The sequence below is a fragment of the Diaporthe batatas genome (assembly GCF_019321695.1).
Source record: "Diaporthe batatas strain CRI 302-4 chromosome Unknown Contig00010, whole genome shotgun sequence".
NCBI classification, from domain to species: domain Eukaryota; kingdom Fungi; phylum Ascomycota; class Sordariomycetes; order Diaporthales; family Diaporthaceae; genus Diaporthe; species Diaporthe batatas.
The window spans coordinates 1,460,707-1,484,421 of NW_025408557.1; the positions used below are offsets into that span (position 1 = coordinate 1,460,707).

Here is a 23,715-nt window from a genome sequence, read left to right on the forward strand (position 1 = left end):
GTACATTAGCGACGACACGGAGCTGGGAGATATCTCGGCCGAAGACTACGCCTTTTCAGCCGGAAGACGCCTCGCCAAGCCAGGGGGGCAGGTACCGTCCTCATAAAGGACACAAATTCCCCTCAATCCAAATCTTGCCAGGTCGAATTGCACGCCTCGGACGTTACGATTGGTCATTGCTATTGACGAAGCGCCTCCTCCATCATCTGCCTTGAAGCATATCCCCGCCAGGTATGACTTCCCCATAATGTTTCTGAAGCTCGCATAGATATAGTCCAATTTCCCGTTGGTGACGATGGTACGAACTTTAGGCTTCATTGTGACCGATTCACTGACCTGGGGCAGAAGTTGGGCAGCAAGCTTTTTTTTGTCCTCAATAAAGACTGAAAAAGTGTTAAGCTGAGCCGCTTTGTGACTTGCAACTGGATTTCCAAAGGTACGTTGGCGAGCCTGGAGAGTAGCCTGCTGAGATCGGTTATGCCGTTGAAGTGGCGGCTGTCAAAGGGCAGCAAGCGGTTGTTGTCAGAGTCAAACAGAGGCTGCGGTGGGTCTGTTGAGGGCTCAAATTCGGCATGGTAATCGTGAGACTGATCGTAGATAGGCCAGTTATCAAATGGGCGCGTCTGAAATGCAAACCGGAGTAAGACGAGCGGATCGTTCAGAATAGGAACGTTTGCAGCCTCCCAGCAGCACCTCAGCAGCACCTCAGCAGCACCTGTGCGCGTAGAATACAACGCGGTCTGGGTCTCTATGGTCGCAGGAATGCGCGCCATTTAATGCATTATCGATCAGACAGAGTGCTTGCATCCGAGCACATCGGTTGCCCATCGTGGCTTGCGCGGCTCCTTCCAGATCGCATCGCGTCGGTTGCTTCCAAGAACGCGCGGACAGTACCATCAGCGGCAGTACAGGGGAATACTTGAAGTTGATTTCGCTAGCATCATTGGGCTTGCAAAAGATAGAACCCAAAAGACCAGTGCACACACGTGAAATTAGTTCACACCTCCATTGTGGGTGATCTGTCGAGTTCTAATATGGTAGACGTTCGAGGCATAGGAAGCAGCGTCAGAGTCGACAGAGATGGCGACCCTCCGAATCATCATCCCTCGAGTACCCAATTCGACAATACTTAAGTACTTTGCCAAGACCATATATCCCAGGCTCACTCTTTAAAGTATTTACTTTTCAAGTGGTTGCAGCCTGTCTCATTAATAATCTAACCCTGCCTGTAATATGAGTATTAGGCCATATCTCTTCAGAGACCTTGGAGTTGGAGATAAGGTGGGATCCCCCTATAGTCTTGGTAAAGTGTCGTTAGATTGGGTACCTAGGTATTCGAGGGATGAGTTGCTGATATGGTCGGGAGTGATTGATCTGAGAAGGGAGGGTCGGGCGAGGCGACCATTAAAGGTCAGGCATGACATCTAATTGCGTGCCTACTGTGCTGTCCATCGTGTGCTTGTCTCCTGAGAGGCAGATGCTGGATGTTGGTCGGGTCGTGGCCGGTCGTGGCCGGTCGTGGCCCACAGGTGTTGTTGGGGCGTGTAGCGTACCGAAGTACCTAGGTGTCCAGGTACCCAACCGGCAAAACCGTGGACGAATTAGTCGCCGGTGGAAGAAATTCCCTATGGAAAACCTCCTGAATAATAAATCTCCATGAGATAGCTAGATTGAAAAAAAAAAAAAAAAAAAAAGCCACAGAGAATCCACGGTAATGGTCTCAAATTTCGCGATCACTTGCGAGTCGAGACCGAGTACTTAGCTACTTAAGTACCTACTTAGGCAAGTAGCCTCGAGTGCTTGGGCCGACAAGAGCTAAGTCTAGGCAGAGGTGGGGCGGCCGCCAGCTTAGAACGGCTTAGCGCCTTGGTGCGCCCACGGAACTCGCTGAAGCTTTCCTCCGGGCTGGAATTTTTATATGAAAACTCGACGATCTTGTCAACTTCGTCCTGGCTTCGTACCACTTCCATCAACTTCACACCGCAGCAGCTCACACATCCCCCGCGCCGGGAAGCAACGAGCTATCCACGAGAGTGTCAGAGCTCCTAGAATGTGATCCGTTTCTCGCGAGCTCTGTGCCACCCTCAGTTGCTGGTTGACCTGCAAAGATGGACGCCTCACCGCAAACCTCCCAGGTGCCCGAGGGCATAGAGGGATTTACTGTCGGCATCATCGGCATGGGCGATATGGGCAAGATGTACGCTCGGCGACTCGCTGCAGCTGGCTGGAGGTAATCTGCTCGCCTGTTCCATCTCACTTGGTCCCCGAGCAAATGGAAGCAGTCCACTGCTCATCCTCATCTGGTAAGTGATCACATCACCAACTACCTTTCCAGTACACGACACCACCCCCCTCCTCAATGATGACTTGAGTGCATTTGGCTAGAGTATCGCCCATTGACCATTTCGGTCGGTGGGCTTTCCATGATGAAAATTCTCAGCTACCTTTAAAACTTGTCTGAAGCACAAACAACCACCTTCTGTCTGTTCATTCACTGGTCAGAACCTCAGCTGACCTCGCTCAAGATCTAGCCTTAGGCCTTTGCAAGCTCGGCGCTTGCCCGGCCCTGTTACAGGTCATGCTGACGATTGTTATTTGTGGCAGCATCAAGGCTTGCGACCGGACGGACAAGTTTGAGGGCTTGCGAGACGAGTTCGCCGACAATGTACGGTCTTGCCACCATGTCCCATGTATCTCAGCATAACCCAGTATAGGCAGCATGCTGAGACTTGGCTGTTCTAGAATAATATACAAATCCTCCAAAATGGACATCTTGTCTCGAGAACGAGTGACTACATCCTCTACAGTGTAGAAGCCGCTGTGCTCGGCAACGTCGTAAAAGAATATGGCCCTTGTGCGCTCGCACCAGTCAGAATCCCGGCACCATGACCCCCTGCTCACTGGTTTTGTGATACAGCTACCAAGTTGAACGCCATTGTCGGGGGCCAGACATCCTGCAAGGCGCCTGAAATCGAGGCATTCGAGAAGCATCTGCCTTCCGATGTGCACATTGTCTCATGCCATTCCCTCCACGGCCCCAACGTTGACCCACGGGGCCAGCCTCTGGTCAGTCTGCCCGGCCAATGCAAAGACAAACGTCCAGACCTGCTTACCGACATGCCCGCAGGTCCTCATCAAGCATCGCGCGTCAGACGAGGCATTCGCACAGGTGGAAGCGGTCCTACGGTGCCTCAGCTCCAAGCACGTATACCTCTCTGCGCGGGAGCACGACCGCATCACGGCGGACACGCAGGCGGTGACGCACGTGGCATTCCTGTCGATGGGCAAGGCGTGGCACGCGATGCAGCAGTTCCCGTGGGAAGGGGCGCGGTACGTGGGCGGGATCGAGAACGCAAAGATCAACCTGACGCTGCGCATCTACTCGCAGAACTGGCACGTGTACGCGGGGCTGGCGATCCTGAACCCGGAGGCGCGCAAGCAGATCACGCAGTACGCGCGCAGCACGACGGAGCTGTACAAGCTGATGCTCGAGGGCCAGCACGACGAGCTGCGGCGGCGCGTGTACGCGGCCAAGGAGAAGGTGTTCGGTAAGGAGGACGACTACGACGGGGCCAAGTGGCCGACGGCGCCGCTGCTGCAGGACAGCCTGCTCGACCGCTTCAGCCTGGGCAAGAAGCCCGAGGCGGGCAAGGCGCTGCCCAACAACCACCTGAGCCTGCTCGCCATGGTGGACTGCTGGAGCGCCCTGGGCATCGTGCCCTACGACCACATGATCTGCTCGACGCCGCTGTTCCGCCTGTGGCTGGGCGTCACCGAGAACCTGTTCCGCCACCCGGAGCGGCTGGATGACGCCCTGCGCACCGCGGTCGAGGACAATACCTTCCGGTCCGATGACCTCGAGTTCACATTTGCCGCCCGGGGCTGGGCCGAGTGCGTCTCGCTAGGCCACTTTGAGACCTGGATGGAGAGATTCAAGGTGACGCAGCGTTTCTTTGAGCCGCGATTCACAGAGGCCAGCAAGATCGGTAATGCCATGGTGAAGGCTGTTCTTGAAACTACGCAGGGCAACTAGGAAAGAAAACGGTAACGATTGACAGACACATTGGTGCGGGACGGTGTTCGCGGCTATGAAGAAGATATGAGCCGTGGTCGTTTGGCGCCAAGGGCTTCTGCGCGACGCGTGTCGAGAAGATCGGACGATGTCTGAAGCCGTGGCCGTGGCCGCGGCAGTTGGACGCCAACGGCCTACCATCACAAGAATTGCCCACATAGTAGCGACCGTAACGACGCACCAAGCGTTTTATCAATTGCCAATGCGCCCATGAGTTTCCGAATTGGGAATTACGAATACGGACTATAGTGTGGCGATGTGCCGGAAGGCTAGACCCGCCCCGGGAAGGCATGAGTTCCCCAGGGGTAGATCAAACAGGCCCTGAGCTTGTGTGAGAGCAAGCCGATGTGTTTTGAAACAGGCGGCCGAAAGTTGCATGTTGCCCACAGACTGAACCTTGTTCCATGGTGGGGGATGATTTTTACCATCGACTGCAGTAGCCCGCAACCCATCGTCGAATGCTTGGTCCGCACCATTGACAGCGCTGTGCCAACGTCATCTGAGCTTTATGTGTTTGAGGCTTGAGCCTTATGGAAAGATGATTCCCGAGCTGGGCAACTCTTCTCTTAAAGAGGGGAGGTGCGCCCGCAAATACTGCCACGGTGTGTTCTTTTTCCCTCTTCCTAATGTTGGTGTGTGTGACAAGGCTGGCTGGTCAGCCTCATGTAGACATCACACGTCATTGCCTGACAGAACCTAATTTCCCTGGCCAGGTTGAATCATGTTCGGCCTTGTCAGAGTTCTGTTTGTTGCGAGCCTGGTGCATGTGATCGTCGCCCAGCAGGTGAGCCTAACCACCATACCCAAGATCCACTTGACAGAAACCCAGGCTGACCATACCCGAAGCTCTTTGACAACGAGCCAACATGTGCTGTAAGAAGTCTTTACTGACCCCCAAGCCGTGTTGGAGACATGTCACTGACATTCAACAATCAGGAAAGCTGTTACGCAAACGCAGTCTCGATCAGCGGCTGCAGTCAACAGGACCTTGCATGTCAATGCCGGGCCCCGAACTTCGCCGGGATCGGTCTCGCCGGCGGAGCATGCTTCCTCGCACAATGTAGCCTCAACGATCTGTCAATCCTATCCTCGGCGCTGACGGCGGCCTGTGCCACGGCGACATCACCGACGACGACGGCTACGCAGTCGACGGCTGCTATACAGCCGACGGCCGCAATAGCGGAGACACCTTCGCTGGACCCATTGTTATCGCCATCGCTCTCGCCATCGCTCTCGCCATCGCTCTCGCCATCGCTCTCGCCATCGCTCTCATCATCACCGGCCGAAACATCAGCACCCACGAGCACGGCGCGCCTCTTGAGCACCGCGACTGCGTCCGGAGAAGTGATAGCGGCGGTGCCGACACAGTCGGCGGCCGAGGTACAGGTCGTGCCCCCCGACAACGGCATGATGTCGGACAACGTCATGTTGTCGGCCAACGGCAACCAAGGGGGCCAGACGACGCAGACCCTGAACGCGGCGGCAATCACGGGGATCGTGGTGAGCGGGGGCGCGGTCGGGCTGATCGGCGGGATCCTGCTGTACTTCTTCACCGTGGTACGCCGGCGCAAGATGGACCAGGTCCACTGGGACTCGCTCGAGCGGGAGAAGGCCGCCATGCAGAAGTCTCTCGAGGAGCTGAAGATGGCCGTGCAGCGCGCGGGGACCTTCGACAGCCTGGACGAGAAGGGCGGCGGGGAGAAGAAGAAGCGGCCAAAGACCATCAACCTGACGGGGAGCAACGGTCCCGGCGAGCTCGGGGTGCCGTCGAGGATATTCGAACTGCCGGCTTCACCAGCTAAGTTGGAAAAGATCTGATAGGATATGAACCTTCAGGTGGAGACAAGAGCAGCAAATTAAAACCAAGTCACGATGCAGAATCACCCTCTGTTACCTCATTGCGGGTTATATTCGACACGACAGTGGACGACGTCTATTTCCCATGACAGACGGGTCGCGCCAACAAGCAGCCTCGGGCGGCTTACAGACAGTCCACGCGCAGGCGCATTCATTGTCTCAGGCACGAGTTCGCGTCTACCACCTGGGCACGGACAAATGAGGGCACTCCGCGATGCATCGACCGATGGCAACACATTTCCTTTCCATTCCTAGAGCGAACAGTCCGGTTAGCGCGGCTTAATGGCTCAGAGCAGTACTGCTCACTCCTATATTGATGATACCCATTATTAAACCTTGAGAGACCGAGTCCACGAGTGAAGAGAATGCATGTGTGTGCTATGATGACTGCTTTGCCGGCTTTCTAGTGAGCGGCGCCGTCGGGAGCGATCATTGATGCCTTCCAGCCTTGTCTGTGCGGTACGAGGCTCAGCCATGTGCCCACAGACGTACTGTATTCTATTTCCACTATTATTGGCACTATAGCTTTGGCCACACTATATTTTTCCTTTATACTATATAACTATCTTTTAGTTTAGCTACTTATTTCTTCCCTCTAGAGTTTATATATAAAGTCTTTAATAACTTTATATATATCCTTATAATCCTCTTATAAAGAAACTTTAAATCTATTTTTTTCTTTATTTTTATTATATTTTTCTATATTATTAAAGAATTAATAATTATTAATAATAAAAATATAAACTTAAAAAAGAATAAACTTATTACACTTTCTTTTTATTTTTTTATAAACTACTTTTAAAACTTTCTTTAAAAGTTTTAATATTTAATTATAAAAATCTTAAAAGTAATATATTATAAATTATTTCTTTATTTTAAATTCTTTTAAAATTAATAATTATATATTTAAATAAAAATTATAATATTTATTTAATAAAAGTTTTATTATAAGGTATATATATATATATATATATTTAAAAGAATAATTTTTAATTAAACTTTTAATATAATTTATTTATATAATAATTATTTTAAAATTTAATCTTATTATATAACTTTTATAATAATTAAATTATAAACTACTTTTATTTATAATTCTAATTAATATTATTATTAAAATAATATCTTTTAACTTTATTTATATATTATAAAGTTAAAATTATAAATATTTATTATATTATAATTATTATTATTAATATTATATTCTTTTAAATATTAAATTTTAAATATTTATTATTATATAAAAGTATTATATATATTTTAAATATATATAAAATAGAAATAAAACTATATTAATATTATATTTCTTTAAACATTAAGTTTTAAGTATTTACTACTATATAAAAGCGCTATATATATTTTACATAGAGATCGAATATTTATACTTATAAAAACGGAGGGTACATTTAAGGAGAACCTCTAGGAGAACCTTCTATAAAATAATCTCCTATAGAATAACCTTTTAAAGAATAACCTCTTATAAAATAATCTTTTATAGAATAACCTTCTAGGATAACTTTCTAGAATTATTATTTATAAAATAACTTTTTATAAAATAACTTTCTTTAAAATAACTTTTTTTTAAAATAATATATTATAAAATAAATATATAAAATAATTAGTTTATTATTAATTTAAATATTTTTATTTTTAAATTATTTATTATAAATATATTTTTATTTTATAAATATAAAATTAAACTTTTATATATAAAAATTAAAAATAAAGTTATTTATATATATTATATAAAATAATAATAAAACTTAAATAAATTATATTATAAAATTATTTATTAAATTATTTTTATTTAATTATTATTATATAAATAAATATAAATAAAATATTTAAAATATTTAATATATTAAAGAAACCTTTAAAAGATTTATTATTTTAAATTATAATTCTTTTTATAATTTTTTAATTTAAAATAAATTAAATAAAAGTATTTTCTCTATAAGAGCCGAGGCTATATAAGATAGGACACCTTAAATATATTAATTCTAATCTATCCGGCTCAGTTTCTTCAACTAGCGCCATTCCTGCGGGATACCCTCTTGTGGTATACCCTCCCACAGGATACCCTCCCATAGGATGCCCTCCTATAGGATACCCTCCCACCGAGTACCCTCCCACCGAGTACCCTGCTGCGGGATACCCCGCTGCAGGATACCCTCCCACAGGATACTCTCCCCCTAGACACCCTCCCCCGAGATACCCTCCGGGACACCCTCCCACTAAATACCCTCCTATTTAATAATACTTATCTCTATAAGTTATATATTTAATTAGTATTTTAAATAAATAAATTATAAGTTTAAAATTTTATATTATAAATAAAAGTAAAAATAGTTTTTTAAATTATATAAAGTTATTAAATTAATATTTAATAATATAAATTAAATAATTAAAATAAAAAAAATTAAAATATAAATTTAATATACTATATTATCCTTTGATTATAATATAAAATATAAAGAATATATTTAATTAAAATTTATTATTTTTATAATAAAATAAATATAAAAACTTTTAAAATAATATTTAATAAGTTTTTTATATTATTAAAAGTTATTATTAAAAGTTATTATTAAAAGTTATTATTAAAATATTATTAAAATATTATAAATTTATTTATAAATATTTATTAATAAATAATTTATTTTAAAATATTATAATTAAAACTTTATTAAAATAATAATTTTATATTTTTAACTTTTATTTTTATTAATAACTTTAAAGTTATATATAATTATAATTTATATTAAAAGATATAATATTTAAAAAAGCTTTTATTTTAAAAATATTAAAATAATAAAATATATATTTTAAATAATAATTATTTTTTAATTTATTTATTTAAATAACTTTTAATAAAATAATTTTATTTAAATCTTTTAATTTAATATTATATATAAAAAATAAATAAAGAATAAAGTTTTTATAAATAAAAGATTCTTTTATTAAATATATATTATTCTTAGAAAATATATATTAAAGGGGTTATAATTTAAATTAGTCCATATTATTATACTTAGTAAGACTGATCTTATACTCCTTAATAAGCTGAATTGTTAGATCCGTATTATCTCTTGATGTGATGCTGAAGCTAGAGGTTGTGGCTTGTCTTAGTTTGTCCCGTGGTGACAGACATGGGCTGTCCAATGCCACATTGTCCTCTAACGGTATGGATTCACTGCTAAGAACACAACACCCAGGCAGACAGGGTTTTCCAGGGTGAGAAACACAATAGAGGAGGATATTATAGTCGGAACCTGATTAAGGATGACAATCTTGCATCTCTCTGCTTTAATTCTCAGCTAGTGTCTCTACATAAATATACAACCACAGTTCATATTAGGAGTTGTGATATTGTATGGTAGAGAAGTAAGGGGGTAAGTAGTTGGGTCTGAAAAGAGTGTATTGGGTTGGTTGGTTTCTAAGTTACTTAAGTACTTAAGTAGGTTGTAGGCGGGCTGGGGTGAAGGCCCTAGCCTTGGTCAAAAACCTGCTGACTAAGCTGATGACTAAGCTAGAATCCAGTTGCACCCCTTCGTGCCTGCCACACATTGGTGAGAGCTTTCTGTTCCAGGAACGTTGAGATGGTTAATAGTAGGGCTACCGTACACTACACTATACACACTAGGTTCGCCAATAGAATATAGATTTAATAATCTAACTTATTAAAAAGTATAAGACAAACTTAACTAAGTATAAAGACGACCTAAACTAGTTTAAAACATGGCATCTAAGACATACATTTTCCACGCAAAACAAATATATAATAAAAGAATCTCTCATCCATAAAGACTTCATCCCCTATCCACTCCTAATATACAATACCAGACTCAAAAACTTGGACAAAATTACCTTACTAGATGCAATATCTCGACATATTAACAGATCGCCAAAGCAGATAAGCCACAAAAGTGGCCACCATTTAAAACGTGCTATTAACCAAGGCTGCCACTCACTACACTCAGTGTAATTAATATAGTGTAGTGCATATAAATACACCCACTACACCCCACTATACTAAGGGTATTTTAAAGTATATTATATTATATTAAAGTATTTAATATATATAGTATAGTAAGTTTTAATGTAAATAAAAGGGGGGTAGAGGGAGAAAAGAGAGAGAGAAAGAAAGAGAAAAAAAAAAGTTAATTAAGTAAATAAAATAAAATAAGAAAAAGATTAATTTTATTTATTTATTTATTTATTTCTTTTATTTCTTTTATTTCTTTTATTTCTTTTATTTCTTTTATTTCTTTTATTTCTTTTATTTCTTTTATTTCTTTTATTTCTTTTATTTCTTTTATTTCTTTTATTTCTTTTATTTCTTTTATTTCTTTTATTTCTTTTATTTCTTTTATTTCTTTTATTTCTTTTATTTCTTTTATTTCTTTTATTTCTTTTATTTCTTTTATTTCTTTTATTTCTTTTATTTCTTTTATTTCTTTTATTTCTTTTATTTCTTTTATTTCTTTTATTTTTTATTTCTTTTATTTCTTTTATTTCTTTTATTTCTTTTATTTCTTTTATTTCTTTTAACTTTCTAATAATTTTAATACTATTTAAAATATTATTTAAACTTTATTATATAAAATAAATTTAAAAAATAAAGTTATTTTTAAAAGTTATTTTTAAATTTTAAAGTAAAATATAATAATAATAAAAGTTTATTAATAAAAGATTTATAAAACTTTTATAAAACTTATTTATTTTTAATTTTTAAATTTTATTTTATTATTTAAAATTTATATTTTTAAATATTAAATTAATAATAAAGTATATTAAAGTAAAATTTAATATTATATTATTTATTTATTTATTATTAAATTATAATAATAAATTTAAAATTATTATTTTAATATATTTATATTATTAAAATAATAAAAGTTTAATATATTTAATATAAAATTATATTTATAAATAAAATTAATAATAATAAATAATATAAATTAAAATAAATTATAAGTTTTAATCTTAAAATTATAATATTAAATAATTTAATTTTAATAATTTAATATTTTAAAAATAAAATTAATTTAAAATATAATTTTAAAATATATTTAATATATTTATATATTTTTAAAGAAATAATAACTTTATTTTATTTATTTTATTTATTTATATTTATATATAATTTAAATTATATAATAAATTTAATACTTTTATATAATAATATTTATTAATATTAAATTAAATAGTTTATAATTTATAATAATTTTAACCTTTAAATTAATAAATATATTAATTATATTAATTTAAATTAATTAAATATAACTTAATATATTAATAAAAAAATTTTTAATAATAAATAATATTATAACTATAAATTAATTTTACCTCTTAAATATAAAATTAAAAACTTATAATTATAATTTTCTAACTAATTTTTATTTAACTATTTTATTATATTATAACTTAATTTAACCTTATTTAAACCTTTTTTAAACCTATTTAATATTTTTCTTTTAAGTAAATTAAATTTAAATTAAAACCTTTAAGCTTAAATTTAAAATTTTTATAAATCTTAATATACTTTAAATTAAGTTTATAATCCCTTAACTTCTTTAAAAATATATTAACTATTTTAAATAATAATAACTTTTTTAAAATAGAGGTCTATTTTATATAATTATAAATTTAATTATTAATAACTATTTCTTTTTTTATTTATAGTAAAACTATTAAAACTATAAACTTAAATATTATATATAGTAATAGAGTATAGTTACCTTACTTAAAGGTTATCTCTTAATTTAACTAAATAACTATTTTTAAGTAGTTTTACTTATAGAGCTAATAGATAGGTATTTACTTAAATAGAGTTAAAACCCTAGTTAGAGGAATAGTAGCTTTTATCTTCACCCATTTCAACTAACTTATACCTAAGTCACACAGTAATATCACATATAATACTTAACAGCGTTAAGACTAAACAGCTCACAATCTATAATAGCTTCAACCTTTAATAGACCGGTCTATATTAAGACTAATAGCACTAACCTAAACAAACTAAGTATAGCCTAATATACTAATATAAGAAGGTATCTTTTAATAATAAATAGTATTATAAATAATTATAAAATTATTATAAAAAGTTTTATATAGTAAATTTAACTAAATTAATTTTTAAAAAATATATTATATTTTATCCTTTTAAAACTCTAACTATTTACTTCTAGTTTAATAATAAAATTAAAAAAATATAAATAATTTATAAATTAATTTTATAATTATAATTATTTTTTATAAATCTTTATTATTATTTTTATTATTTAATTTAATATAATTATACTATTTATATAATAATATTATAATAAATAATATTATAATAAGTAGTATTATAATAAAAAATAGATTTAAAATATTTAATATATTAAAAAAACTATAGTTATATAGTTAATATATTACTTTTAACTTATAAGTATCGGGTGGATAGGATAACCACCGCGCCTGCAAGCAGATAAGGCTGCCACACTATTACCTCTCGCCCCGAAGCCCGAGGGGCAACCTTCCCTTCTTCTCTTTTTCCCTACTCTTTAAATCCACTCTATTTGGTTCAAACTTCGAGCCCTTGTGCCGTGAAGCCCAAGTGACGTCTCACCCGGGTCGCGGTCAGGATCATAGTGGACATACAAGGCGTCATAGGAACCATTGTTTACATTAAGATCCTTGATGGAAATAACAAGAACTTCGTCGGTGACGGCGAGGCTCGAAGGCATTGGGGAGAGGGGTTGGACGAAGCGGGAATTCCTGTCGCGGGTCCTGCAAAGGGGGAACAGCAGGTTTTATATATGCCTTGGAGTGCGGAGGATGTATACTCACAGTATTAAATTGCTTGTCGCTGACTTCACTAAGCGAGACACACTCTCCCTATCGAAGAGGATCTGGTAGCATGTGGAGCGCAGGACGAGCATGGCGGCTGTGCCGTTTAGGGTAGCCTCCTTGCACAGCTCGATACATAGACAGTCTGGTCTGTGACGCAGCTGCGATCGTGGGGGCGTTGTCGCGAAATCGCCCAATCATGAAATTCTCTTTGTGTTGTCGATCCCAGACATGTAGGTGCCTACTTATGATGCTTTTTTTCTACAGTAGATAAAGCCAAGGGGTTCCCCGATGGTCGGTGGCCATCGCTGATCGTCGTTCTTCCTCACAAGCAGGAGAGCGAGGAGGCGGAGGAGGCCACGAGGGAGGAAGAAATAGAAGGCCGCAATGGCGTCGCATATCGCACATCCAAGAGCATAAATTGCCTCGAACATCGGCACAGAATATGTGGAAAATCGTCTATCATTCCTCAGCAATGCTGATGCTATCAAATCTAGTGGAAACCATTCATATGGGCTTTCTTTCCGGGACATACTGCCCAGCCCAAGCCTCAAATCCGGCATGAAAAGAGAAAAGAAAAAGAGATCACTTACTCTACAGTGCCCTGAGCACAGAGAGAAGTAGTAGAAGAGTACTGTCTTTGGTATCCTTTAAAAAACCCAAGAAAAAACGCCATCAGTCCGCATGCAGTATATTTTTTTCTTTTCCATCCCTCATCCCCGTCTTATCCGTCTGGGCGTAAAAGAACCAAGCCCCTTATACCTTCAAGATCTATTGTCAAGAAGCGAAAGAAAATTTCACGGCAATGAATCAAATCAAAGGACCGGCGCGAAGAAGCACAAATCCGAGAGCATGAAGAAGAGTTTGACTTATAGCCCTCACTTGGAAGACATGATCTTGGCCAAATCCCGCCCGTTGGAGACCAGCGCCTCCCGGCAGCCGCCGCAGATGCGCACGCGGCAGTGCGAGCAGCAGAACCGCGCGCCATTGTCCTCAACCTTGCACGTCATGCAGGCGACAGGGTGGTGCTCATTCTTGCTGGCGACGAACCGCGAGTGGGCCGTCAGGCAGTCGAGTTGACTCGCCTTGATCGGCGGCGCCGGGATGATATCCCCCGGGAAGAAGAGCCTCGAGTACTCGGCGGCGGGGAAGTAGTTGGCCTCGCCGGGTGACGCGGGCACGGTCGGGCCGGCGGCGTCGACCACCTCTTCTTCCTCGGTGCTGCTGGATGGCGCGAGTTGGTGTTGCGGCTGTTGCTTGGTGGCCTCGTGGTCCGGTTGCGTGGGGTGGGGCGAACGGGCTGCCTTGATGGTCGAAGCATCGCCATCGTCACTGATCGCGATGGAGGGGGTGGGGGTCGAGCTGGGAGACTGGACGTAACCTGGGGAGAGCGAAGCTGCCATTTTTGCGACGGAAGCAGGCGGTGGTGACGATGTAGCAGGCGCTTTTGAAGAGACTTCGGCCGGAGCGATGACAGCAGGAGACACGGAGGCGGGAGAGGGTGCGGCAGGAGAGAAAGCGCCTGGTGAGGACCGGCCTGGGGGCGCGGGAGACCTCGGCAAGCCAAGACGGGGCCCGGAACCGCCCCCCGGCGGTGGTGGGCCGCGTGACGAGGATCGGGGCGGCAGCGAGGGCAGCGGGCCCGACGGAGGGGGAGCAGCCGGGGCAGGGGCCGCGACGGCGCGCACAATATCCTCCGGAATGATGCTGAGGGGCCTTCCCTCAGTCGGCGGGGTGACGGGCGACGCGGGCGACGCTGGAGACCTCATGTTTGGGAAGCTGCCGTCGATGGGGGATTCATCATGGTCATACTCCGGAGTTGGCGGGCGTTGAATGTGCGGTGAAACGGCCGGGGCGGCCTCGGACGAGGATGCCTTGTAGCCGTCTTCGACCTCCTGGGCGTATTGAGAGAAGCCATCTTGGTGCTCTTGGGGATTTGGGTTTTCCATGATCTCTGGTCGTGGGTTTCTTGGCAGAGCCTTGTTTGAAGGTGACGGTCGGACGTTGCGGCCGGGGAAAGATTGAAAGCCTTTCAAGATGGGCGAGTCCAAAGCGGATCCTGCGAAGGGCGCCCTAGGCTTCGGGAGAGAGGCAATGTCGTGCTGCAACGCCCCGGCTTCTTGTGCTGAAGCCGCTGTCGAGCCGTGGGAAGAGGTGAGTTTGAGCTGGGGGACGGTCAAGGGCTTGTCCGACTTGAGGGACCTCCTGCGCCAAAGCTGTGGTTGTGAGGGCGATTGTTCAGCCATGGGCGAGGAAATATTTGCCTGCTCGGACGGTATAGATGGGAGGGCCTTGGAGCTCTTGGGAGTGATGGGCCTTTGAATTTCCTTTGTGGGTGGCGTAGGAGGACGACCGTCTGTGTGTGCTTCTAGACCAGAACCGTGCTGAGGATGTGGGGCATTTGAACTCATTTCCGAGGAAACAGGAGTTGGCAAGTATAAGGGCGACACCAGGTCCAATTTTGTGCTTGGTCCCCCAAGAGTATCCTTTGGCAAAACCTTTGGGTTCGGAGGCGATGGACCCATGACGGAATACGCAGTGGCAGTTGTGTCCTCTGAGTACCGAGTGGCCGAGGAGTCCTCCGTGCCGTAGGCCGAAAATATGCTCGACAGGGACTCGACGGGAGAGACATTGCCAGGCTGGGCGGGCTGTGGATGCGGTGGGCTCTGAGCTGTGTTCCCGACAGCCCCGTTACCCACCGGCTTCCTCCTTATAACAACAGGCGGGCTATTCACCCTTGTCAGACCCGGAAGTGGAGGAAGTGGCGACTCCGACACCTTGGCCGCAGCCATGGTCGACGATGTTTTCGCGGCGGTGTCCTTGGGAGGTGGTGGTGGGCGAGAGGAGGCCAGGGAGTCCTTTCTTGCGGGCAACACCACAACAGCCTTGGTTTTGCTGGCAGGCGGCGGTGGGGGATCCGGAAGAGCCTTTGTGTAGCGCGAGGTGGCCCAGGGCGCGGGTTGCGTGAGGGATGCGGTCTCCATCATATACTCCGTCTGCTGCGCAATGGCCCCCTAATTATTATGCCGCGGACGTTGCAAAACCAATTTGGGAGCACAAGGCTTCTCAGTGGCCGGAGCAAGTCGTGGCACAGGGCCGGCGTACCACGGTATTACGCAGCGTTATGCTTGCTGGGGCGCAGATATTGCCCGTGATTCAAGCAGACGTAGCAGAGAAAGAGTAGTCGGGCCGGGGGGAGGGGGGTGTGGGCGAGAACGCCCAGTGGTGCACGACAGGTCTCGAGCAGCGAGGGAAGCAAGCATGCAATCCCGGCGGGACAACAAGGTTTCTGCTGTGGTAGCCTTGGAGGAGGAGCGGAAGACAGCAAGCAGGACCCGCCCGGTGGTGTTGCAAGTATATTTTTGGATGGAAAGAATGCCGCAAACAGACAGGCAGAGCCAGGACTGGGCGCTCCTGTTATTGACGGCGGAGGGCTGGCGACGCTTCCGAGGGCCGCGGCGACCCCCCCGTCGGTCCCAGCTGTCCCAGCTGTCCCAGCCGTGGCCCCTCGAGGCGTTGCGAACCGCGAAGGCAGAGGTGCAGAGGTGGTCCACAGCCAACTGGTCCAAGGCTGAACGAAGCCTGTGTACTTGGTAAGGAGATGGTCCCTGAAGATCTGAAACAGCCGCTAGTTCTTGTGGAGCTAAGGAGCTTTGGGATCCCGGCACGGCCCCTTGCAACAGGCCTTCATCTGTGCAGCAGCCAGTAACCCGCCGAATTATCGATAAAAAGGCTGCAAGTGGTGAGCAGAAGGCTGGGCAGGGGTTGAAAAAATGTTGGACAGCGCATCCTTCCCCAAGGCCGGCGCGGATGTGCCGGTGATTATTGCAAATGCTGTGCCACAGGAGCTTTTTTTTTTGCAAGTCAGCAAGTTTGTGTGTCTCGGGACCCGACTGGCCGTCTTGCATGGCTGGCATGACAGTCGAATCTCAAGGAGGGACAAGGACGGACAAGGTTGGCGGGAGGTGTCACACGATGCGAGGCGTGCCTGATCCAAGGAAAGAAGGAAAGACACCATCTCAGCCACACCAGATGGACAGGGGCCTGTCAGAAGAATTCTACATAGTATTGACTGATGACTCCTCTTGCTGTCGGTCAGAAAGATGCTCGCCCGCGCTCGGTTGGTTTCTGCGTGTGATAAAATCGGTGGCTGCCTCGAACGTGCCCAGCTCATGTGTGTTCCATGTCGTCGCAGGACTGGCACTGCAGGGCCTGAGGAGGCAGCCCGGCACTGCCAACTGTCACGCAGCATTGCTGAGGTCCGTCCGCCCGCCCGCCCGTCCGCCATGATGATCGCATCGATCGATGTGAGGGTGACACTGTCATGGCGGGACCGATTCCAGGCCCGACTGATCAGGTTATTGAAGCTTGTCGTGCAGCGGCATAAGATTACAGCTCCATCTTCCCCTCTTTCCATCTCCGAGGACAAAGCTTTTCGCGCCTAGACAGTACTGCGTAGTACTTTCGGGAAGGGTTGGAAGGGCCAAGATTCCCACCACTCCCAAGGATGGGTGGATGGTTCGTCTGGTGTTGGTTGTCGGCCAGATGCAGCAGCAGCAGCAGCAGCAGAGGTGGGATGGCAGCCGGGCCAAGCAGCAAGGAAGGCAGGGGTGTGGCTAACAAGACAAGAAGGAGCCACAGGCTTGCTGACTTGCTGCCAGGGAGCCTGCTTGTTGGGGGCCACCAGCTCGGACGCCGTTGCAACCGTACCTGCGTCCAGCCGACGACATAAATCCCACGCAGTGAGATGGCGCCGTGTCTATTTTGATGAGCGACCGGTAGCCTGCAGCAGGTATACGATGTGTGACCAGAGACCTGGCAGCCCTGGTCAGCACATCACACATCATCCTGAGGGCATCCAACAATTTCCACATGGCCCCACCCGTCGACTCCTTCCACGAAGGTGTTTGCTGGCTTGAGCATCTATACTAGTACCATAGTACCTTCATATGTGTGACAGAAAATTAAAACACCGAGATCCTGCGAGAATAATTGTCTGCATACATACGACGTCCAGTACGACATCCAGTACGAGCCCGTTACGCCCGTTGTTAAGCCCGTGATGAAGCCGTCGCCGGGACACAGAGACTGCCGGCGCCGGCAAGTGCGATAAGCCGGTCGACCATCCGGAAGCGACGCACTACTCCGTACTTGTCCCCGCAATCGGCCGGCCGCGGCAAAGTGCCCCGCGATACACAAACTCCGGATGACGAAATGCGTCTGGCTGGGTTCTTGTGCCCTCTCGCGTCTGCTGGTTGTTCCCAAGCACCACTCCTGTAGGCTCGCGATTCCCCTCTCAGCTCGAAATGGCCGTAGACAAGCCCACGGAAACGAGCCCGCTCCTGCGCCCGGACCGTCCCGACGAGGCCGGCGCCAGTCCTGGCACTTCGACGTCAGGCTCATCGGACACGGCCGTGGCCGTCGAGGGGGGCCGTGACGCCCCCCCAGCGGGAAATGGCGGCGGCGAGGTCGCGCGGGAGGGCATTCCCGAGATGGCCAAGAGGCTGCACATCCTGTTGCCCGCCATAGGCATTGGCATCTTCCTGTGTGCCCTCGACCAGCTTCTCGCCGTGGCGACAGTAAGCATCCCGTCCAGATGCTGATCCTCCTCGACTCGACCATGTCACTGACGTGAGGGGAACTGCAGTACGCCAAGATCGGGAGCGACCTCAAGGCGCTCAACTCCACCAGCTGGATAGCCACAGCGTGAGTTCTACCAAGTACTCCGTGCCGGTAACCTGGACAGGACTGACGGCGTGGTCAAAAGCTACTTCCTGACCCTGACGAGCTGCCAGCCCCTGTACGGCAAGCTCTCCGACATCTTCGGCAGGAAGGAGTGCCTCCTCTTCTCCTACGTCGTCTTTGGCCTGGGCTGCCTGGGCTGCGGGCTGGCCCAGGACATGACCCAGCTGGTCGTCTCGCGGGCCGTGGCTGGCATCGGGGGCGGCGGCATGAACGCCGTCGTCTCCATCCTGCTGACTGACATTGTGCCCCTCCGCGAGCGCGGCGTCTGGCAGGGCTACATGAACATCATCTTCGGCGCAGGCACTGCCACTGGTGCACCCCTGGGCGGCCTGCTCGCCGACTCGTTGGGCTGGCGGTGGTCCTTCATCGGCCAGGTGCCCGTGGTCATGCTGGCCTTCGTCACCGTCTACTCGGTGCTCCACCTCCCCAAGAGGGACCACTCCCACTGGAGGGAGAAGCTCGCCCGCGTCGACTTCCTGGGCGCCTTCTTCCTCGTGTCCGCCGTCCTGTGCCTCCTCCTCGGCCTCGATAACGGCAGCAACGAGGGCTGGGCCAAGACGCAGACCATCGTCCCGCTCGCCGTCTCCCCGGCCCTCTTCGCCGCCTTCCTCTTCGTCGAGGTCCGCGTCGCCTCCCACCCCTTTGCCCCGGGCCACATCATCTTCGAGCGCTCCCTCTTCGCCGCCTACCTCTGCAACTTCTTCGGCGTGCTGGGCCAGATGCCCGTGCTGTTCTTCCTCCCCCTGCTGTACCAGGCCGTCGACGGCGTGTCGGCCGTCCAGGCCGGGCTGCTGCTGATGCCCGGCTCCATCTTTGGCGTCAGCGCCTCGCTGGGCTCTGGCCTTGTCATGCGCCGGACCGGCCGCTTCTTCTGGATGAATGTCGCCGGCTGGGGCCTGCTCTTCTTCAGCGTCGTGCCCATGGTGCTGTTCTCTGGGCCCTGGCTGAAGTCGGAGGCCGGTACCTCGATCGCCTTGGGGATCCTGGCCCTGGGGGCTGGGACTGGTAAGTAACTTGTTTCCCGAGGTCTCCTCAACCTACCTCTATAGACTTTCTTTCTTGCTATATCTTGTCCCGTCATGCTATCCGCATACGCAGTTTCGGACTAACCGCACCTCGCCCTGCAGGCATCACCACGAGCCTGGTGGCCCTCATCTCCAACGCCGCCAAGGAGGACGCGGCGGTCGTCATCGCCTGCAGCTACCTCTTCCGCTCCCTCGGGTCCGCCATCGGCGTCAGCGTCGCCTCGGCCATCCTGCAGCAGGTCCTCCGGTCCCAGCTGGCCGCGCAGCTCGGTTCCGGCCAGGACGCCCGCGACATCGAGAGCCGCGTCCGCGAGAGCCTCGACTACATCTCCCAGCTGCCGCCACAGACGGCCGAGGTCGTCCGCCGCTGCTACCAGATGGCCACCGTGACCGTCTTTGGGTTCCAGGCGATCCCCGCGGCATTGGCGTTTGTGTCTTCTTTCTTTATCAGGGAGAAGAAACTCAGTTGAGGGAAGACCCCAGGAGTGGTGGGAACTGGATGACCATGCCACAACACGCAAATGTGCGTGTCCAGACAGCGGATAGATCAACGTGTAAGCCAAGTCCTTAGAGAGCCAGTTTTTGGCAATGACATAGACGTGGACTTCAAATATTGCGGTGAATTTTCCCGCGTGCATGTTGTTGGCCTTCTCGTAGCCACTGTTGCAGGCCATTTCCAGCAACCCATCCCTCACACCCTCCATTTCTTCCCGGGCTGCAGTGCTATGCTAGCTGGACGAGGGCGGAGATGCCACTGGCACCAGCTGTCGAAAATCAAGTCTAGCGAAACATCCATCCCTTATGCTCGCCAAAAGATTCTAGCACGAAACGGCAATGGCCATCTAAACTGCGGTTTCCTTTTCGCAGTGGCATCATTTAGAACCGGTGATCCATCATCAACCACTCGACATTTTCCTTTCTCCCGAGCTGTCTGACCTTGGAGCGGGGACTGCCCATTGGCAGAACTCTACTTCATCACAGAGGGGGGGGGTTGCTTTCACGTGTCAGCACACCAACCCCCGACCCCCCTGCGAGGCATCAGGCCCGAGACCTGCCTGGTGGGCGAGGTAGCAATCGGTGGTACCACGATATGGAAAACTTTTTGGGCGAGTAAAACTGCCATCTTGTGCTGGTGAGGAGCAGTGAGGAGAGATGGAATATACGAGTGCTGAATCTGACACCCCCCTTTTCCCCTTGTTTCTTAGACAAGGCTTGCTGGAATTTGGGCCGTCGGAAATTGGGTTGACAGATCGATACATGTGCACTCGGTGCTTTGTCGCTTTTCACTTGGCGAATAATAACTTGATGTCTGCGTGGTGGCCTGGGTCTCCGTGTTGTTGTTGACCGGCCAGGTTGATCGATTGACCGACTATTCGGCGTCATTGAGCTGTGGAAAAGCGCAAAGAAGGACAAAGAATTGTCACGGATTGCTGTGCGCGCGGCCAGGGTCTATGCGAATTGTCTCGTGGCGTCACTCGAGCAAGGTGAAAAGTCAATGTGGATAGCAATGATCCGGCGAACCTCTCCCGCACCGGCCATGTGTCGTAGATCGAGGTCGGACGCTGATAATGCTGTCACTCCGCACCTAATATTTCCACGGAAAAGGCCAGATTGCGACCTGGATGGTGGCCATATAGCAGATAGCATTTCACATGGCTGCCATTTTGTTATCTACAATGCCCCCTAGGGAACCGAAGACCGGCCGCAAACATGAGCAGACACGTCCTCTGGCCCCGTCACTCTCTGCTGCGTTTTCTCCCCAAAACGGCATGTGCCTGTGTTTTTTCCCCCGTGTCGACAGGCGACTTCTTCGTTATCTAAAACCGTATTCTTCGTCATGACCTTCATAACCATGTGCTGAGCGTGGGATTTGGGATATCTGGGATGTCAAAAACGGCTGTTGCAAGGACGAATGAGGAACCAGCCAAATGAGCTGCATGTGTGAAAGGGCGCGGGAGTGTTGGAGAGGTTGTGTGAACGGATGAGAGGGAGTGTTTGAGTGTGTGTGCATGCGTGCATTCGTGCATGCGCAAGTGTAAATCGACATCAGCCTGGGCGCCCCAAAAGAATCGAACAAGTCCTCCGACAACAACCGTTAAAACCCCCGTCTATGATCTTTCTTCTTTCTTTTTAGAGGCATTCCAACCAAGCAGCGAGGGCGAGAACTATGCCCATGCTGCCTCGACTCCCACCTCATCAGGCATCTCGCTTGACCCCACCACCAGGGAGGGACGTGGGGTATCAACGACCCTCCGATCCGTAGCTCAGGCTCCTGAACCTCGCTCGCGCCGGGTGAGGGCTCTTGTCGTCGACAGCAAACGCACAGGCGCGGTCCCATTTCTCTGTCTCCCTCGCCTAGAGGTTAAACCCGCGCTTCGGGTACGCCACGCCCTCGACGGCGGGCTCGTCGACGAACCAGCTGCACCGGTCGCCGGTCTGCTCGTTAACCAGGGCGCAGGGGAGGCCGGAGGCGGCGCCATCCTCGAAGATCTGCTTCATGACACCCTTCTTGCCGCCGCCGGTGGCCACGAAGGCGACGCGCACGGCGTGGGTGACGACGGGCAGGGTCAGGGTGATGCGCTTTGGCGGGGGCTTGGGGCTGTCCTCGATGGGGGCGACCCAGGCGGTCGTCTCGCGCAGGAGCTCGTGGCCCGGGAACAGCGAGCAGGTGTGGCCGTCGGGCCCGCAGCCGAGCAGCAGCAGGTCGAAGATGGGCAGGCGCACGCTGTCGCGGCTGGCAAAGGAGGCGACGAGGATCTGCTCGTAGTTGTCGGCGACCTCGAGGCTCTCCTTGGACAGAAGGTCCTTGTTGATGGGGTGGACGGTGGGCTTGCCCTGGTCCGCTGGGATCTTGTCCAGCAGCTCTTTCTTGAGCAGGCCGTAGTTGGAGTCCTCATGGTCCAGGGGCACGATGCGCTCATCGGCGAAGAAGATTTCCCACTTGTCCCACTTGACAGCGTCCTCGGGCCCAGAGGGCGGGCTCAGGAGGGCCTGGGCGAGGGTCTTGGGCAGCGAACCGCCTGATACGGCGACCTTGAAGGAGTTGTGGCGGGTGATTCCTGCGCTCTGGCACTGGATCACATATGTGCGCAGGGCGGTTGCCAGGGCAGGGACATCGGGGAAAGGGTAGAGGTTGGCTTGTCCGTGGTTAGGCATTGTGGCTGGTGTGCTTCTCGGCCGTGCGTGCGTGACAGCCTGGGCCTTTGGGATGAAGTAACGAAGCTGTCCGGTGAGTGGCCTAGAGATGCAGGCTGTGGGTGTGATGTATCAGACCGAGGATTGGGCGGCGGGCGGTGATGGGGGTTAGCCGTGGGGGAGTACGGATACCGATGCGCGATTTGGCCGTGCGAGAGGATTATGAGACGTTGTTGTGTGAGAGTACGCGAGAAGACCAGCTGTGGGGAGCACGGCTGTTGAGGTGAGGTCGTTTACTTGTGCTGCAGTGTGGATCAAGATAAAGCAGACGTGGACTGGGGAAAAGTTTCCCTCGGTGCGAAGATAGACGGTGACGAAAGACGGCGAGCGTCCGTTTGATTCCACCCCGGGCTGCCCAACTCCAGTTGACTCCTGTCAGTCAGTGGAGGGGCAGAGAGGGTCAGAGGGGTAGGGAAGACCTGTCCTGCTGGATTTCCAGGCTGTATTGCTATCGATAAGACTGTGGCTGCAGGGAAGCAGGGGCCAGGGGACAAGCAGGCTTGTGGGTAGGGGGAGGGGGGTCCGATACCTATGCCAGCAAGAACTTTCGATGGTATTCTGCCCGCTTCTTCTTTCTATCTGGCTGGCTCTCAGACCATGAATAGTGATATGTGGAAAAAAGGTGTTGTTGTAACGGCGGAGACTATATTTCTACTCTCCTACTAATACACGCGCACGCTGTTGATTGTCCCCTTCCACCTCCACTCAACGCGGGTAAATTGATAAGAAAACCACAAGAAAATGATAGCTCTTCCGCAAGCCACAACAGTCAGGACTAGCCATCAAATGCCCGCAGCCAGTATCAGATAAAGACGACATGTCAGAAGGACTTCGGCTCGCTTTACCGCCACGGCGCCAATGTCGATCCTAGATCCTGGTCATATCGGAGTCCACTGTCGAAGACAAGCAGACAAGGTGAGGACGAAGGTGAGGAGACATTATTGGCATGCCGCCTTGGGCACGTACACCCGTGACTTACCGCTCCGT

At 47.4% G+C, this 23,715-nt stretch overlaps 5 protein-coding genes across 5 annotated transcripts; 3 read left to right on the forward strand and 2 right to left on the reverse strand.

The window, feature by feature from the left end:
* Positions 1-2,108: 2,108 nt before the first annotated feature.
* KVR01_008464 (prephenate dehydrogenase (NADP(+))) lies at positions 2,109-4,033 on the forward strand (the record flags this gene model as incomplete). Its single annotated transcript, XM_044787185.1, has 5 exons — positions 2,109-2,230; positions 2,605-2,665; positions 2,743-2,854; positions 2,918-3,066; positions 3,128-4,033. The coding sequence occupies 5 exons, from the start codon at positions 2,109-2,111 to the stop codon at positions 4,031-4,033; spliced, it is 1,350 nt and encodes a 449-aa protein (XP_044642231.1).
* A 760-nt stretch (positions 4,034-4,793) lies between these two features.
* Positions 4,794-5,890, forward strand: KVR01_008736 (uncharacterized protein; the record flags this gene model as incomplete). Its single annotated transcript, XM_044786454.1, has 3 exons — positions 4,794-4,856; positions 4,919-4,945; positions 5,009-5,890. The coding sequence occupies 3 exons, from the start codon at positions 4,794-4,796 to the stop codon at positions 5,888-5,890; spliced, it is 972 nt and encodes a 323-aa protein (XP_044642503.1).
* Positions 5,891-13,209: 7,319 nt separating this feature from the next.
* KVR01_008445 (uncharacterized protein) lies at positions 13,210-17,200 on the reverse strand. Its single transcript, XM_044792847.1, has one exon. The coding sequence runs from the start codon at positions 15,748-15,750 to the stop codon at positions 13,642-13,644; it is 2,109 nt and encodes a 702-aa protein (XP_044642212.1). The 5' UTR covers positions 15,751-17,200; the 3' UTR covers positions 13,210-13,641.
* Positions 17,201-17,225: 25 nt separating this feature from the next.
* On the forward strand, positions 17,226-20,158 carry KVR01_008501 (uncharacterized protein). The gene is made up of 4 exons (XM_044781884.1): positions 17,226-18,342; positions 18,411-18,469; positions 18,531-19,513; positions 19,636-20,158. Exons 1-4 carry the CDS (start codon positions 18,070-18,072, stop codon positions 20,001-20,003), a joined length of 1,683 nt encoding a protein of 560 aa, XP_044642268.1. The 5' UTR covers positions 17,226-18,069; the 3' UTR covers positions 20,004-20,158.
* Positions 20,159-21,159: 1,001 nt separating this feature from the next.
* On the reverse strand, positions 21,160-23,093 carry KVR01_008525 (uncharacterized protein). The gene has a single exon (XM_044781578.1). It carries the CDS (start codon positions 22,687-22,689, stop codon positions 21,889-21,891), a length of 801 nt encoding a protein of 266 aa, XP_044642292.1. The 5' UTR covers positions 22,690-23,093; the 3' UTR covers positions 21,160-21,888.
* Positions 23,094-23,715: the final 622 nt, after the last annotated feature.